At 36.8% G+C, this 17,521-nt stretch overlaps 2 protein-coding genes across 8 annotated transcripts; one reads left to right on the top strand and one right to left on the bottom strand.

The window, feature by feature from the left end:
- Positions 1-65: 65 nt before the first annotated feature.
- On the top strand, positions 66-2,690 carry exosc8 (exosome component 8). Its single transcript, XM_043250523.1, has 11 exons — positions 66-118; positions 242-278; positions 357-420; positions 513-586; positions 664-709; positions 799-904; positions 1,046-1,091; positions 1,474-1,570; positions 1,645-1,765; positions 1,883-1,989; positions 2,472-2,690. The coding sequence occupies exons 1-11, from the start codon at positions 102-104 to the stop codon at positions 2,588-2,590; spliced, it is 834 nt and encodes a 277-aa protein (XP_043106458.1). The 5' UTR covers positions 66-101; the 3' UTR covers positions 2,591-2,690.
- Positions 2,691-3,078: 388 nt separating this feature from the next.
- Positions 3,079-16,774, bottom strand: supt20 (SPT20 homolog, SAGA complex component). 7 transcript variants are annotated; one of them, XM_043250515.1, is made up of 24 exons: positions 16,756-16,774; positions 16,137-16,214; positions 15,974-16,009; positions 15,715-15,840; positions 15,437-15,563; positions 15,248-15,351; positions 14,541-14,657; positions 14,409-14,462; positions 13,634-13,773; positions 13,112-13,271; positions 12,730-12,786; positions 12,471-12,542; positions 12,209-12,378; positions 12,020-12,052; positions 11,814-11,931; positions 11,564-11,669; positions 10,431-10,568; positions 9,360-9,633; positions 9,135-9,283; positions 8,897-8,955; positions 8,678-8,794; positions 7,400-7,499; positions 6,959-7,047; positions 3,079-3,447 (listed from the first exon to the last, which is right to left on the bottom strand). In XM_043250515.1, exons 2-24 carry the CDS (start codon positions 16,137-16,139, stop codon positions 3,298-3,300), a joined length of 2,499 nt encoding a protein of 832 aa, XP_043106450.1. In that variant the 5' UTR covers positions 16,140-16,214; positions 16,756-16,774; the 3' UTR covers positions 3,079-3,297. The 7 variants fall into 7 exon arrangements, with proteins under 7 accessions (XP_043106450.1, XP_043106452.1, XP_043106453.1 ...); XM_043250517.1 differs by having other exon boundaries at positions 8,678-8,758; positions 16,672-16,767; XM_043250518.1 differs by having other exon boundaries at positions 8,678-8,758; positions 8,897-8,952; positions 16,672-16,766.
- Between the last annotated feature and the right edge of the window lie 747 nt (positions 16,775-17,521).

Raw genomic sequence — 17,521 nt, forward strand, 5'->3', positions numbered from 1 at the left:
GGAGCGGGAGACACGACACGAGCGCCGCACGCTGGACCGGAGGACGCGCGCGCGCGGCGTCTTTACGTCACTGCAGCCTTCACGTGCCGCTTCTAAACATCATGGCGGCTGGTTTCAAGTGAGTGAGCTACTGCACAGTTAGTTACATGTGTAAATTGTTTCTGAATTATTTAATATAATAACGCCTTCCGGACAGTGAGATAACGACTTTGTTGTATTAACTAATTCATTGTGTTTTTAGAACCGCGGAGCCTCTGGAATATCACAGGAGCTTTTTGGTGAGTTGATCAGTTTTTCTTATTATAACGCTGATGTAATAATTAAGCTACTCAATATCTTGATCGAATACTCGACAGAAAGAAAACTGCCGTCCTGATGGAAGGGAATTGGGAGAGTTCAGAGCCACAACCTTAAACATTAGTAAGCATGGGATGCGTGTTATTATTAAAGTGATTGGATTTTTCAGATATAAGGACGTTATTAGGCATAAATGGATGAATGTGTCCTTCTAGGCTCTATATCTACAGCCGATGGATCAGCGTTGGTGAAAATTGGAAACACAACAGTGATATGTGGGATCAAAGCTGTGAGAATCATTTTTGTTTTTCGTGAAAACGATGGTGCCTTGTTGATTACGAAGTTACAGCTTTTTTTTCCTTGCAGGAGTTGACTGCGCCACCATCTGATGCTCCTAATAAAGGATACATAGGTACATGTAAATGATGGCTGGAGATTTGAGAAATATTATACATTAGGGTGTTGAATGAAACGTAACTCGGTTCCTCTTTGCTCTCCAAGTCCCAAATGTAGATCTGCCCCCACTGTGCTCATCTAAGTTCAGACCCGGGCCACCAGGAGAACAGGCCCAGGCAGCCAGCCAGTTTATTGCAGATGTCATTGAAAGGTGGGCTCACATTTTCCTGTTGAAGTGGTGTAAATTTTTATTGTCAAAGATGTTTTTATTAATCGTTATTCATTAATCAAATATTATTATTATTAATCAAATTCTATATGTAATACTAGTTTATTTTCTTCTGCTTTTTAGTTCAGATTTAATAAATATAGAAGACCTGTGCATTGAAAAATCTAAGGTAAGATTTATTAAATGTTAGTGCTGTCAAATTTTTATTTTTTTTTTGTTGACACGGGTGTTGTGTATGTATAATAAAAATACACAAATACTGTATATTTATCACATGTATATATTTCTTTAATATATAGATACGTGTGTGTGTGTATATATGTGTGTGTGTGTGTATATATATATATATATATATATATATATATATATATATATATATATATACACACACACACACACACAAGTACACATTATGTAAACTAAAACTTATTTTGGATGTGATTAATCATTGACAGCACATATATATTTATAAATTATGTATATTAATGCCATTTTTCTTCAAATTGTTCTTATCAAGTACTTTACATTTCTTTTATCACTGATCTTTCTAGCTTTGTTGGGTGCTGTACTGTGATATTATGTGTTTGGATTATGACGGGAACTTACTTGACGCCTGCATCATAGTTCTGCTGGCAGCTTTAAAGAACGGTGAGCGCTTCTCCTAAGTGTAACATGTCCTCCGGCTGTTTTGATTATTAATAAACACATTTCATACTCCTCAGCACAACTCCCCGAAGTCACAATAAACAAAGAGACCGATTTAGCAGAAGTTGACATTGAGAAGAAGAGGCCCTTGAAGATCAATCGGCATCCAGTTGGTTCATCGTTTGCAGTATTTGATGAGTAATTGACAACTTGTTTCTCTATTACACAACTGCAGTCTTAGATATAAATATAAATATCTGTACAAATGACAAGAATGAGTTCAGATACAATCTTCTGTATTTCTGCACTGAACAGCTCTATTATCATAGTCGACCCTACAGCAGAAGAAGAAAGCTTGTCCACGGCTTTACTGACTGTGGTAACCGATGAAGAGGATCGACTCTGTGCCGTCCACAAACCAGGTGAACATTAAGATGGGTGACAAATTACAGGTTATTTAACTCATCGGAGAGTAAACTGCAACAGGTTTTTTTTAAATCACCTTTTTAAATGTTTATATGAGCATATAAACATGGACCCTGGTATGTTTTGTTAGTGTTTATTACATTTTAAGAAAAAAAAAAATACATAACCATATTACTAATACTATTACTTATATTTAATAATAGTACTAATTATTATTTTTTTTGTTAAAGTACAATACTAATATACGTCTCTCTCCATAATTCTTTATTTTTGCTCTCATTTTGGTGGTAATTTACAGGGAGACTTTAAAGTTTCTTTTAAGTAAAAAAATTAAAATAAGTCAAACGCTCTTTACAAATTTAAAGAAAATTATACCTACACAATACAAATTAGGATCCAAAATTGTGGTGTTGTTTTTTTGGTCTGCAGATTTGATTTAAAAAAAAAAAAGAGAGAGAAATTTGCCTTTTTGTTTTAGGTGGGACGTCGTTATCTGGTGAGAAACTGCAACACTGCATAAATCGAGCCATAACAAGAAACAAAGAAATCAGCAAACTGGTGGGAAAAGTCATTGAGAGTACGAAAACGGCGAAATAAACACACACAGTCATGACTTTTTTTTTTATCTAAAAGATGTATTTTTCACTGTCAATATATACTTTCTTTTTTATCACAATAAAACTGCCGACAAAGACCATTTACAAAAATTCTGCCTCAGTGTTCAGAAATGTCATCCATTCACATGGTTTAGATTTTTTTTCCCCTCCATAAGAATATACATCAACTCCCCCTCAGTATAACAAAATGCCATTTTAAAATGTGCCGTATAAAAACCGCACATGTAATTGCATGCTGGGACAAGGCGGCCTATCACTCTGACATCCAGCAGTAGAGAAGTTTTCTCGTAACGGTAAAGTTGAGCAACAGGTGATTGAGGCACATCTGTACGGCCCTTATTAGTGTGCGTAGGGTCCACCCTCTTAAGCCAAACAGGCTCTCGTTGAAAGGGCCATTTGGAAGGAGAATAAAGACAGCATGCCGTAGAGAACCCTACCAGAATTGTCTCATTTAATATCTTGTATTTCTTTAAAAAATACGGTAATACTCTAAGGTCCCCTGCTCTAAAAATCCTCGCAGTATCTATCCATCTGTCCTGAGGTCAGGAGGGCAATTCCTGCACCCCTATGAACATAAAAAAAAAAAAAAAAAAAAAAAAATCCAACTTTTGTCCGGTCAAGCCAGTCAGTCCATCAATGCTGCCGATCGATTGAACACAGTGCCATTTGGTGCCGTCCGGCTGGAGGTCATGATTTGGGGAGGGGCTGTGGCGTGCTGCGTTTCCTCTTACTTTTTGGCTGGCTGGCGGAATGTTGCCGTGGCAGCGCTGCCTGTGCTGCCGCCCCCACTGCCATACCCATTTGCTGCTGTTGCATTTGGTGCTGCAAGAATTGCAACTGCGAAAGGGAAGAGTAACGGATAAATGAATATGTGCAGTTTAAAGTGTCCCCAGAGTCTCCTATCACGGCAGCTGTGCCTCTGAAGCGTCTCTTCTACTCAGCAATGGAGATAAATGCCGTAAATGTCAAGAACAAATCGACACATTCGGCTTTAATCTTGGGATTAGTTGATTTTCGTGTACGTATCTTGTTCTCCATTGCTATCAATGTAGCCAAGTGTGAAAACCACTGGCTGTATTTTTGTCTTATAATTAAAAACAAAACTTGAATGATGCTTAAAGTGGGGTAATACTTAATTATTGGAATAATGTTACATTTGTTTTAAGAACATAGACTACCGTTAAAAAGAATTCATTAAAATAAAACATTATATATATATTTTTTCAGAGAATATGAATAGCATCCAATTTTCTTTCACTCATGGTTAGAGTTTGGCTGAAGCCATTTTTATCAATCAGCTGTGTTTACTCTTTTTAAATTAGAATGACAACAGAAAGTACCCAAATGACTCTGGTCAAAAGTTTACATGGTTAATACTGTGTACTTCCCCCTTTAACATCAATAGCGGCTTGAAGTCTTTTGTGGTAGTTGTGCATGAGGCTCTTTATCATCTCAGATGGTAAAGCTGCCTATTCTTTTAAATTCTTGGGCTGTCTTGCATGACCTTCACGTTTGAGATCTCCCCAGAGTGGCTCATTGATATTGAGGTCAGGAGACTGAATTCTGCATCTGACATACTGCATTCATCATATCAATTTTGATCCAAGTGTAGCATTTATGGTTGTGGCTAAAAAGTTCAATTTTATTGTCATCACTCCAAATGACTTTGTGCCAGAAGGTTTGAGGCTCGTCTCTTGTGCTGTTGGGCATATTGTAAGCATGATACTTTGTGGCATTTGCATAGTTCTGCCTCCTTACTGTGCATCTTGATCAGCCACACAACGTTATCAGAGAGTCTTGTATTTCACATGAAGTTTATTGTGGGTTTTTCTTTGCTTCCCAAACAATTTTCCTGGCAGTTGTGGCTGAAATTTTAGTTTGTCTACCTGACCGTGGTTTGCTTTCCACTTTTTAGTTAGAGTTTGAACGCTGTTGGCATTCTCAATTCCCTGGATATCTTTTAACAATCCCTTTCCTGTTTTATACAGTTCAACTACATTTTTTCCTACAGATCTTTTGACAATTCTTTTGCTTTCTCCATGATTTAGAATCTAGAAACTTCAGTGCAGCTCTGGATGAAAGATGCAAGGGTCAAGTAACTGTACAAAGTAACTGACCTTTTATATACACACAAACACTAATTACAAGCAAACAGATCACAGGTGAAGACGCTTACCTTTAATAGCCATTCAAACCCATTTGTGTCAACTTATCAGGTCAAAATCACCAGGGTATGTAAACTTTTGACCAGGGCCATTTGGGTAGTTTCTGTTGTCATTATGAATTAAAAAGAGTAAACACAGTAATGATAATAAATAGCTTCAGCCAAACACTAACCACAAATGAAAGAAAACTTTGTGTTAGGTAGGTATGTAAACTTATATATTCACACACACACACACACACACACACACACACACAGTGTTTGCATGTACTTATATATATATATATATATATACACACACACACACACGTTTATACTAGTTAGTTTGATATTGAATTCTTGTTTTATGTTTGTGAAGTTGCATATAAATAAATATTATTATAAACTTAATTTTAAATGCCACAAGTGAATTTGGGCATTTTGAGATTTACTAAATATATTTACCGGGGCTACTAAAGTAATGTTTTTAAAGATTAACTTTGAGTGTCGACAGCAAAGAGTTGCTAAATGAAAATATATAATATCGACTGATACTGATAGATTACAACCTGGCTCTGATAATGGAAGAGTTTTGACTGAAGTAGAGCTGCTGAAAGGAAACCACGGTTTATTAACACTGCAGTGAAAATGGATGCAACATGCTGGACAAATATCAATGGTGTTTGAAGCAGTGTGAGGCTGAAAGAGGGAGGAATGAAAGACCTGAGGGTAAATGATGGAAACAATATACTGTGAGGAACAGAAGAGGATCAAGCAGGAGCGGTGAATAGGAGGTGGTCAAATTAAAAGTGCAATCCAGCTGCTGATTGTCAGTTATCTTCTATTATACACACACACACACACACACACACACACATACAGCCATGCTCTCGTTTGGTGTTAGTAAGACAGCAACTTCAACTCGCATCTCAGCTGGGGCTAATGCAAGAGTTGGGCTGTTACTGGGGTCAGATGCAGGGCAGGAGAGTGGGCCGATCAGCGTGAGCTGTGTGTGATGATGGAGAAAACAGTACAAATGTGTCATGCTTAGAAATGAAATTAAACCTGATTAACCTCCGTATTCATAAGACATTCCTTAAGCTTTGGAGATTTTGTCTCAATTGCTACAAAACATGCTCCTCAAGCAGCTGTTAGGAAATTAGCTGATGCCACAAGCTTATTTGAAACATGTCGGTAAAGGCTTAGACAGAAAAATGCTAACTCAAGTCATGGCAAGAGAAGAATCCACGTGAAGCTTTACATGTCGGTCAGAAGTAGCCAGAAAAGAAGCTATTGATGTGATTCTCATGAACAACAGTTTTTAGTTGTGTAGTGTGGAACATTTAATCTAAAGAGTGAATGCATAGACGTCATATAACAGACTGACCTTTCACCAGACCCTTGAATGTAAAATGTAAATCTTGATACAAGAACAGGTATGATTTAGAACTATCAGTTTGTTTAAAAGTTTGGGTTCAGTAAAATGACCTTTTTTTAAAAAATTAAACTAATAATTATTTAGAAAAAAACAACCATTAAATTGATTTTTTAAAAAAAAAGACTAAAAATGTCTTCACTAAAATATTACGCAGAAAAAAACTTGTTTTCTGAAGGATTATGACACTAAAGATTGTAGTGATGATGCTTAAAAAAAAAACCCCACAAGAATAAATTACATTAACATATACATTTAAAAAAAATTCTAACAGAAAACTTATCTTAAATTGTAATATTTCACAAATTATATCTTTTTTTTTATCAAATAAATGAGGCCTTTGTAAACATTAGACATCTTTCAAAAGCATTTAAAAAAATACAAAGCCCAAACTTTTTAAATATTAAAATAAGATTCTTTTTTAAATAGCTCGTTTTAAATGGAATAATGTGAATTAAAGAATGATGTACGTTAAGACCAGAAAGGTGTGTGAGATTTATTTCAGGCTTGAACCGACTTTCAATGAAGGGACAGAAATATTTGTGATTCGATCAGATGAAAAAGAGCAATTTCTTAGGGGTTTGGAACAACAAAGGCGGGTAAATGATGGGATTCTCCTTTTTGGGATGAAATAACCCTTCAAGAAGGTCGATTTTGAATTTAAGGGGTTTTCAAAAGTCAGTGGAAAGGGGAGTCGGTGTCTGACAGGTCAAAGGTCAGTCTGATATACACATGTCTATGGGTGGATGAGGTCAAAGTTGCTGCATTACTTGGATCTGTGGCTGGTGCTGTTGCTGGAGCCTCGGGGACGGTAGGCTTGGCCCGGACCCCTCCAGACCACAACCCAGCTGGGACAGCACTACCACGGACAGAGGGGTGGGGTGGAGGAGGAAGAGGAAGAGGAAGAGGAGGGGAGGGGAGAGAGAAAGAACAGGGTGGGGAGGGAGGTAACAGGAAATAAAAGGTAGAATGTAGCAGAAAGAGGAAAAGTGGCATCCACCATCATGTTAATCAAATGACAAACCCAGATAATCAAAAAACAGGTCTGATTAACTTTGATTGATCTATGTTGAGATTAGTATGACACGCTACAAAATCTAAATCCATTAGTATGTCTACTCGTGTTAGTGTCTGTTAGAGATATCTGGACTAGAGATGTTCTTGACAAGTGGCAGAGAAATGAAACGTGTGTCAAGTGCACGAGTCTGTACCTGCTGCCTGAGGAGACATGAATCCCCCCACTCCAGTGAGATTGATGACCGCCGTCTGTTGTGCAGACAGACCCTGTTCTGCTGTCAGACCCGGATCAGCCTGATTCAAAGAGGACAATAGAAATCACCTTCAGAACATATACAGTAGTCAGCAAACGGTGTTTATCAAATAATACTCATTCTTGTCTTTGATGAACTTTTATGATCCACTTCAAAATGTTGACTGCTGTATACATATATACATTCTGTAGTATAGCATGAAACTAAACACAGTTTATGAGGCTGCCAATGTCAAATAAATAAACATTAATAAATAAACATTTTATCATTCTTTACTCACCCAAAGAAAGAAATACATACAGGTTTGGAACAACATGAGGGTGAGTAAAGAATGACTTTTTTTATTTCATTTATTTATATATATATATATATATATATATATATATATATATATATATATATATATATATATATATATATATATATATATATATAAATAAATGTACAATACTTGTTGTTATTATATTCTAAGTGTAATACAGTATAATATATATAATGCAATGTCTAAATCAAAATACATCAAATATACTTTACTCTCATCTTGTATTGTACAAAATATTCAAGATACCACTTGTTTTCCCAAACACTTCCTTCAACTCCCACTGGTTGAATATAAATAAAATACATATAAATATATCTTATGAGTGTATGATTTCATTTAAGTAAATTATATCAAATATTTATGTTATTTAAAAAACTACACTATATAACTGTTATTCAAATACGTAAATTAAAACTACATCACATTGTAACATTTTACTCTTATAGACAAAATTAAAAGTTTGAGTTTCCCCAAACATAATTATTTAATCTGTATATAATTTAAATACAGATTATAATGAAATCTAGTTTATAATAAAAATGTAAAATAATGTTGACTATTTTATATAACATTTGAAAAAATATATACTTTTTTCCCCTAAATGTAATTGAATATAATAAAGATGTACACAAATGTGACAGTGATAGTTCACCCAAAGAACTACCGTTATCATTTACTCACCCTCAAAAACCTGTAAGAGTTTCTTTCTTCTTATGAGCACAAGAGAAGATATTTTGAAAAATGTTGGTAACCAAACAGTTGATTGTAGCCATTGACTTGAGAATTTTCAGTACTGGGTGAATTATCCCTTTAACACTATTGGAGTTCATTCTAAGCCTCTGAAAATTGCTAGAAGACAGCAGTGTAAAATATTAACTAGAGTGTTTCTGACTCACCGCATCCCCCTGCTGCTGGGGGCTGGATGTGGCCGACTGACTGCTTTGCTGCTGAGGGGAGAACTGAGACAACTGCTGCTGCTGTAGAGAATTAAAAATCAGTGGTCCTGTTGGGAGCTGATAGAAGAAAAGAAGAGAAAAAAAAAAAAAAAAAAAAAAAAAACATAAATGGGAGAGAAAGACAGAATCATCTCCACAAAACCACAAAAGCTCTCTCACCTGAAGAAGGTTAAGCGGTCGCAGTCCAGGGCTGTTGTTCAGCCCAAAAGGCCCACCTGCTGGAACAACATGAAGTTTTTTCTATACTCTCAATTGTAAGTCGCTTTGGATAAAAGCTTTGGATAAAAGCGTCTGCAAAATGACTAAATGTAAATGTAAATGTAATCCACGGTAGCAACTAATAAAAGGCAATGATGAACATCTGACCATGCAGGAAGAGATTCTCATAGAGGATTACCTGATGGGGCTGCAGGCTGCATGGCAGGAAGAGCTCCAGACATAAGACCACCAGAGGGCAAAAGCCCACTCAAGGGAATACCAGACGCTAGAGTACCAGGACTACAACCCAGCATTGGGTTAGATCCGCTCATCAGAGTCTGTGGACTGCTGTAAAAGACCACAAACAGAAGTGGTTAGTCGCTGTTCCCCTTTAATATCCCCCCCCCAAATTTTGGGTTCTTACCAAACCGGGCCCACCACGTTGATGAAGTTGAGCCCTGCAGGGTTTGTCATGACCTGTGAGGATGTGGTGCTGGACGTGGGCAGGGGAATAGTCATGACAGGCAGGGTCATCTGCTGTTGGGCAAAGGGGGTAAGCAGGGTTGGCTGCTGTGGAAGGGCGGGGTCCTGAGGGGTGGGCGTTACTGAAGGCGTGGCACTCTGAACATCGGCAGGGTGGGGCGTCGAACACGGCGTGTTGGTGGGGGTGGGGGTGGAGGGCTTTGGAGTACCTGATCCTGTGGAGGACGATCAGAGAAGAAGTATTTGGTTAACAAGCACAAGCTATGTTTCCATCCAAGGATTCAAATTAAACTTATGCGCAAAACTGGAATATGGCATTACGGATGGACGATATCTTGACATTTGCGATATACCGGTAAAAATTCTCCCCACGATAAGAATTAGTCTTCTCGCGATAATAACAATAAAGTCCATATGTTGACATATTTCTGTGTGGAGTGATGTGAAGGAAAGTGAACGTGAAATTTTACAATGGGTACAATGGGGGAAATGGGTATTGATAGGGCTGTACAGAGCAACAAAAATATTGAATAAATGTATGACAGTAGCACATGTGCGATAGTTTTTCATGTCAACAAACCTGTTGTCCAACAAAGATATTATTTATTGACATGCTTTTACCCTGTAATAACATAACAGTTTGAAGTATGTTTTTTTGGTGACCAGGCGTGGGTTTTGGGTCACAGAATAAGGCAGAAAGCATGCTATTTTATAGTATTATATACAGTGAAGAATACTATGTAGATTAGTAATGCATTCTAAATGTACTTTATCCTTATAAAAATACCTAAGATTGCTTGAAATTTCTCTATCTGGGTTTTATTCAGCTACAGCAATCACTGGATCCCTTTGTTCATATTAGGGATTTCCTGAACTTACTTCTACTAGGTATATGTGGAGCATCTGCACAAGGGTGCCCTCCGGCTTCCGGTATTAATTAGTGTGCATAAAAATAGGTGAATGGAAACAAAGCTACTGATAGCATTTTAGTTGTGAACTGAGGGATACACACTCTGCATGGGCGAGAGAGCAGCAGGCGACAGCAGGCCAAGCTCCATGGAGTGTTTCCGGGAGAGCGACTGATTCTTTGTGGGTGGAGGGGTTGGGCACTTGAGATGGCTGCTTGACGCCTGTGTACTGTACGGGTTACCTAAAGAAAATAAAAAAGAGAGGTGTTTATTTATACACTTTTTAAAGACTTTTTAAACATACTGAGATTGAAGAGAGGGAATGACATTAACACAGGAAGGAGGTCAGACCCGAAAATCATTGATCTCAAACACCGTTTTTTAAATAATGATAACAACATGAACTATTATTAATAACAGGGCACCAATAATAAGTGATGTAAGATGAACATCAAGTTAGCATATTGGTATGATTTCGGGAAGGTTTCAATGCCGAAAATTTAGCATTGCCATGACAGGAATAAAATACATTTTTAATATATTCAAATTTGTGCTGTCAAACAATTAATTGCGATTAACTGCATCCAAAAAAAATGTTCTTCACATAATTTGTGTACTGTGTATATTTATTATTTATATGTACGTACGGTGTATTTAGATGTATATATTTATATTCATATCATTTATATTAGAAATCAATATTTTTATTTCATGGTTTTAAGTAGTGTCAGACTTTGTGTAGTCCGGATTTTAATAAGGAGTTCCTGGAGGAAGACTAGAGGACTAAATCGAGGCTTAAATTAAATCTAATAGGAGGTAGGTTTAACTTCAGATTAACATTGTGTTTACAGTCTTTATTCTTCGCTTGTTTTAAAAAGTTCTCTTATTGAGTAACATTTTTGATTCTTTGTTTATTTTTGTTGTTGTTGATTGCAGGTTAACTCTGGGATTTGCTCCTCAGTTTCATACAAGTTTTGTCTTGGTTCATTCCATGTTTTACAGGCAACCTCTGTCGTGTTAAATCAGATTAGCATAATTGGCTTTAAAACAAAAAAGTTTGTTTTAGTTCAGGACTCCATAGTCCAGGAGTTAGTAATCTATACATAATCTGTGTTTCAGAAAGCCATTTTTTAAACAAAAGATTAACTATTTGAAATTAAGCCTACTCCTGTCTTAATTAAAACCCTGTCCGGGAAACTGCCCCATACATATTATTATATTAATAAGTTTGTCTCACCTGAGGAGGCGCAGGCTGAGCCGGCTGGCAGTTTGATAGGAGGAGGTCTGTGTTTGACGCCCTTTCCTAAAACCGAAGACTGGACCAGAGCTGAGAATCCATCAGCCTGGATCAACAACAAACATCCATCAAAAAAGACTTTTGTTATGACATTCACTTTCTCAATCTAACACATAATTCCTGATCCAACCTGATCCAAATCGTATAATAAAATTTTGCAGCATGTCTTAGTCGGGATGGTTAGTCTCACCTCGTTTTCCCTGGAGGGGGAGAGCTGGCCTTGGGACCCTGCGCTGCCTGAGTTGTGCAACATCTTCACCTGACACTTCACGTCTCGTTCATACACCTCCTTATACTGCGCCAGGAACCTGTAGCGCAGGTATATTTATTACTTACTAAGCGCAACCAAGACCTGAAACTCAATAACACCAAACAAAGCATGGCTCCTGTACTTACCGATCAGCATCTGTTTTTGAACCTATGAGGAATCTACAAAACACAGAGAAAATAAAAGCTCAGGTAAATGCAACAACAATTAGGTGAGCGTAACAAATAACACTTTACGTTCATCTTAGAGCGTAATAAAATACATAATGTAATAGAAATGTCAAATAAGAATTCTAAAAACGTCATGTTATTTCTTACGGTGGATGAATGAGGTGTAGGTCTGTGACATCCTCCTCTGATTTGGAGTCTTTGGCGCTGTAGATTTTCCCATACACCAGCGGGTCCCCCATAGACTGGAAGATAGTGACTTTTGTTCTTTGAGGCTGACCTCCTACCTCACACTCGAAAATGTAGTCGTCCCTCACATCCTGTTAGGAAACACAGCCCGCACATCACACAGATTAAACAAGCAGGGTTTGTGCAGTCTAGTTAGTATGCAAGATTTACACATTTGAGTTACCTGCGCAGGCCACACAGTGGGCTGAGTGTCATCTAGTTTGACAGAGTTCTCTGCCACTGCATAATTTTCCACCTGCAAGCAGAAATAAAAGCTTACTTCCGTAGACTTGGATACAGGAACAAAAATGAAACGAAACACCATCTCAGAACACAGGACATGTGAAACTTACCTTAGAAATAATTTTAAACTCAACTATTTTTTTTGTCATTTTTGCTATAAATGGCCTAGAACCTACAGAAAAGAGAGAGATGCAACTCACATCAATTTCTGACGGGACGGTCAGCTGACAACTGCTCTGTTTCCACATGTCCACACACTGATGGAAAAACAAGAGCGATTTAAACACAGAAAGCGTGCGCACACCAGTCATAAAAGAAGAAAAGGAAAGACATTTTATTAATACAGTACTGTTCGACACTGGTAAGATTTCCGCTTATACTTAAGGCTGCATTTATCTGTTATATATTTGAATATTAGAATTAATAAACATTAAATCAAGAAACACTTCTCATAATCATCAACATTGAAAACAGTTCTGTTTAATAGTTTTTGTGAACTCCGTAATACTTTTTTTTTTTGATAACATTATTACAAATGTAAATTTTTCTTCTTTTTTTTTATTAACTTAAAATTAAACTCACATTTCCAGCTTTGGAGATCTTAAGGTCTATGGAAGGAGCAGGTTTCCTCTCTTTCCTCCTCTGCAGGTAGTCCAGGAGTCTGAGCTGTGGCAGTGCAGGGCAGTGGCTCATCATCTCCTGCTGTCGGTTCAGAGCTGCTTGAGAATGCCTCCTGAAACACCTGCAGCGAGGACAAAGACGACAACCGTATTATTACAAAACAAATACATTTTGAAGCCTTAAACTTCAAAAAATGCGCAATTTTTGTCACCTGCACATTACTACCACTCACATTTGAGACATCAGAAGAACAACAGCAGCTTTTCAGTTCACACATGGTGGCTAACCACAGATAAAAAAAAAACAAAAAACTACGCTCTGTGGGTTTAAACTATTTCTTGAATGCAAATTGACAAACAACCACACTGAGCAGCAGATGACAAAAACTCATCATAGACGGTCTGATTTTGCACTTTGTTTAAAAGACAACTGATGATCAAGCCCGGCGTATGTCTAATGAAGCTAAAAAGCGTAGTGAATTACCGTTTCATGGATCGCGTGTTCATCTTCTGTTTGTTGTAGAGCAGACGGTTGGTGGTGCAGCTGACAGAGATGGAGGGGTCCAGACACAGAGGCTCTGCTGTGGCCAGAATCAGCTGACTCTCCAGCTGAAGTTTATCATCCTGTAAACACAGTCAAAGCACATGAGAATCAACACATCCTCCATCCTCACACTGTGCTGAGAATCTGTAATGGTCTTTTAAACTATGCTACTTATCAAAGGTTTAAGATCAGTCACATTTTTTAAATGAAACTACTTATTCAACAGAGATGAATAAAAAAAAATAAAAATAAACACATAAATTTACATATATATGTGGTAAAAAAAAAAATGCAGTATCTACAAAAATATTAAGTACAGCTGTTCTCAACTGATAATTATTATATATATTTTTTCTTTTAAGCTTTAATTTAATTTTTTTTTTTTTTTTATTTTATTTCAACTTAAGCCAATGCCAAGGCAACTTTTCTTTCCTTACTTAAAATCTAATATTTATATTTTTGATTCAGTTATATTTAATAAAGAAAATTATTTTTAAATAATTTTTTAGTTTTAGTAAACAATAACTGAATTGGATATAGGGCAGGTAACATTACACATCTGTGTAAAAAATATATAAAAACGCTTATTGAGCAGCAAATCAGCATATTAGAGCATATTTCTGTAGGATCATGTGACACTAAGGACTGGGGTAATGATGTTGAAAATAATTTTACTGACCTTAAAGTTTTAAATGTTAACAGATAGTCCCCTCACCTGTGTCCACTTGTGGTGATCACTTGTCATCGCATGAACGTCACAGATCAGGGTCTGGTGTGGAGAAGATAAATGACTTCATATCAGATACAGAACAGGAACTGCTGGTCACAAATCAGCTCTATTACTGACCTGCATAGTGGGTCTCAGCAGGATGTGCCGGCTCTGGTAGGTGGGCATCTTTGCATTTCCAGACTGTCGGTAGTCCCTGACCTCAGCTATGACACAGCCACAGTGGAATATGTTCACCTAAAAGAACAGAAACAGGAACACAAATGTAAGCTCGTGGTTTATGCATCAGTTCCTCAGAGTGCAACAAAACTCTTCTGACTGGAATTAAAGAAACATGTAGATTAATTCAATTAAAATCACATCTAGAATCAATTCTGAACCAGTATTAATTTACTGTAACAGCGTTTATTAATATTTTGAATTAGCTTTTATTTTTATGTTACTTTAAGCTATTTGTTCTGGGGCTTTGTCATTATTTTTATATTCCTAAAGTAGCTTCATTTTATTTAAGAGATTTTTTTTAGTTATAGAAATTGAAAATTTAAGGCGAGGCAACATTTCTTATTTTTGGGTAAGTTTGGGCTATTATTTCAACTTTACCGAAAACATTTTAATAACAGTTTTCATTTCAGTTAGCAATATCACTTGTTTTTCTGAACATGATTTAGTGAAAGCTGCGTTTATATATAATAAAATGTAAACATTTGAAAATGTTGATGTAAAAATAAATAAACAAAATAGTCACAGACAGCAGAAATGAGAAAAACAACAAAAACACATAAAAAAAAAAAAAAAAAAAAAAAAAAAAAATTGTACATGCCACTAACCTGTGATTTTTCTAGAAGGTCTACAAGGATGGGTGGCAACTCCTCAGCATCCAAGTACTCCAGCAACTCTGTTTCTTCGTAGCGAAGTCGGATCGTTTCTGAATCTTATAATTTGGTACGAGTTTATTAATATGCAACATGAAAAGCTCAGATGATTTAACCAATAAAAAAATATAAAGCAGACAGTACCGGATCCATTTTTTCCTCTAAGCATAAGCGAGTATCCTTCATTTCCAGGGTACAGGTTGACCACCAGACATGAGACCGACTCCTGTGAGACCAGCTTCTCTAGTAGATTCACATTTCTTCTCAGTTTCTACAGAAAGAAGACAATCCACACGCAATACAATATTAATAAAATACAATTTGATGAGAGTTATAAAATCCCACCCTAATCAATGCCTTGTTTCATTAAGAATGGTTGTGAATGCTAGGTTACTTAATTTTTATATACGTTATAGCATTACCTTCAACTCTGGTTCTTTTTCACACTCTTCAATGTATAATTCATAGAGTTTCTGATATAAGGATTTCCTTCCACTCGAAGATACTCGTCTCTTCGCCGGTCGCTGACGAGCACTTTCAACAATGTACTAAACAAGAAATAACAATGTTATTGAGCAGCGATAGAATACACACGTGCATTCTTCTCTACAGCGCATCATTACAGACACAAATAAACACCAACATGTGAAATAAATAAAAAGTGCAGCAGAAAATAAGTACCTCAGCCCGATCCAATGCATATTCTAAGACTTGTTGCTTTGAAAGAAATATAAATGAAAATGCATGAAATAAACTCTCGTACAATGTCACAAATAATCAAATCCATCACATAGTGATGAATAATATCTAACCCTGTTAAAAATACCAAATCTGTAGTTCTTACCATTGTGGTTGCTGCGTGACAGGAGGCGATGTTGTGTTACACCAGCACTGTCACCTCCACAAACACACCATTCAAGCCCTGAGATCAGACACAGAGAGTTTAGAAACACACTACCACGTGCACTTACCTGTCAGCTGACAGTTTCCATTCAAAACTCAAACCCAGACACCCAACGACAAGTGTGCGAATGCGAATACACAAAGTATGAGACAGTAACTCAGCTCATTAAGACTGTTATGCATCTGTGTGTGCATGCAGTCACAACATCTGGCAAACAAATGTGGCGAACTTCAACACGATGATGACAAAGTACGTGTTAAAGGATGCAGCAGCCATAAACAGCATGCATTCACGAAATGCAAAGGAATATGTTCCCAGCAGAAAAAGGCAAACTTCAGCACTGCAGCTCCAGCAAACGACAGGCTGGCTAACCACAGCTAACAGCTCACTTCAAATGCACAAATCCACAAAACACGACCAACTGACAGAGCGGGGCAGAGCGCGACAACGCCGACAAACATCAAAACCGACTTGCCAATCGAGTTGCATCACCACAGGCAGGAAATCCAAAGCAAGAAGCGGAATAAATGTTCCAGTGCCTTCAATGAAAAAAACTCACAGCAGCCATTTTGTTCCAGTGTAACAACAAAATCCAAACTTCCGGTGTGCGCGCGTGCTGGAGGCGGAACCAAAGATCCGCGGCGCGGAACAGTTCAAAAACAGCGTTTGTCTTCGCAAAATACAAAATAAAAAATCGCTGTGGCAGTCATAGTTTCCACCAAAATGCCGTAGCAACTACAGATGTTTTTTTTTACGACATTTAATCTGGGGCATCTTTGTTTTTAGCCACCAATGTTATTAGAAAACAAAATGACCCAAACCTTCTGTGAGGGATCTGTAATAAATGTTTTTTTACAGTAAAATGTGCCAACCTGCAGTGCCTCTCTTAGAAATAAATCAACAAAGCAAACATTTCACTTGTCTACAACAAATAACATACTATAATTAATATACATACTTACATTTATTACACGTTTTCGAACCATACTATAGTAAAGTACTTGAATTCATTTGATGTGGTAATTCTATAGATGTTGCGGGAATATAACAACCATAAACAAATTGCCCAAGTTTCCACAACTATCGGGGATGTGCAATACAATATTTTCTGTAGTAAAAACTGAAGTATACTACAGTATTTAATAGTTTATCAGTTTGTTGTTAATAGCATTCATTAACAAAGTGTTGTAAATACTACACAGTATAACAGACTTTAGTATGGTCCAATAACATTATAGTATTTAGTTTTCCTTTTCCACAGGTGGATATAATCATGACAATATATTCTTTGTATTAATTACTGGAAGTGACTAAATACGAATATA

This window comes from Puntigrus tetrazona, chromosome 10, assembly GCF_018831695.1.
Source record: "Puntigrus tetrazona isolate hp1 chromosome 10, ASM1883169v1, whole genome shotgun sequence".
Taxonomy (NCBI): Eukaryota; Metazoa; Chordata; class Actinopteri; order Cypriniformes; family Cyprinidae; genus Puntigrus; species Puntigrus tetrazona.

What these genes read in the sequence shown, in the direction of transcription:
- exosc8 (XM_043250523.1), top strand. An exon ending in TCGTTTGCAGTATTTGATGA is followed by an intron (nt 1,766 to 1,882) that starts GTAATTGACAAC and finishes TGCACTGAACAG; the next exon opens with CTCTATTATCATAGTCGACC. An exon ending in CTGTGCCGTCCACAAACCAG is followed by an intron (nt 1,990 to 2,471) that starts GTGAACATTAAG and finishes TTTTTGTTTTAG; the next exon opens with GTGGGACGTCGTTATCTGGT.
- supt20 (XM_043250515.1), bottom strand. An exon ending in CCGTCCCGTCAGAAATTGAT is followed by an intron (nt 12,543 to 12,729) that starts GTGAGTTGCATC and finishes TTCTGCTTGCAG; the next exon opens with GTGGAAAATTATGCAGTGGC. An exon ending in TCAAAAACAGATGCTGATCG is followed by an intron (nt 11,932 to 12,019) that starts GTAAGTACAGGA and finishes CCTGCGCTACAG; the next exon opens with GTTCCTGGCGCAGTATAAGG.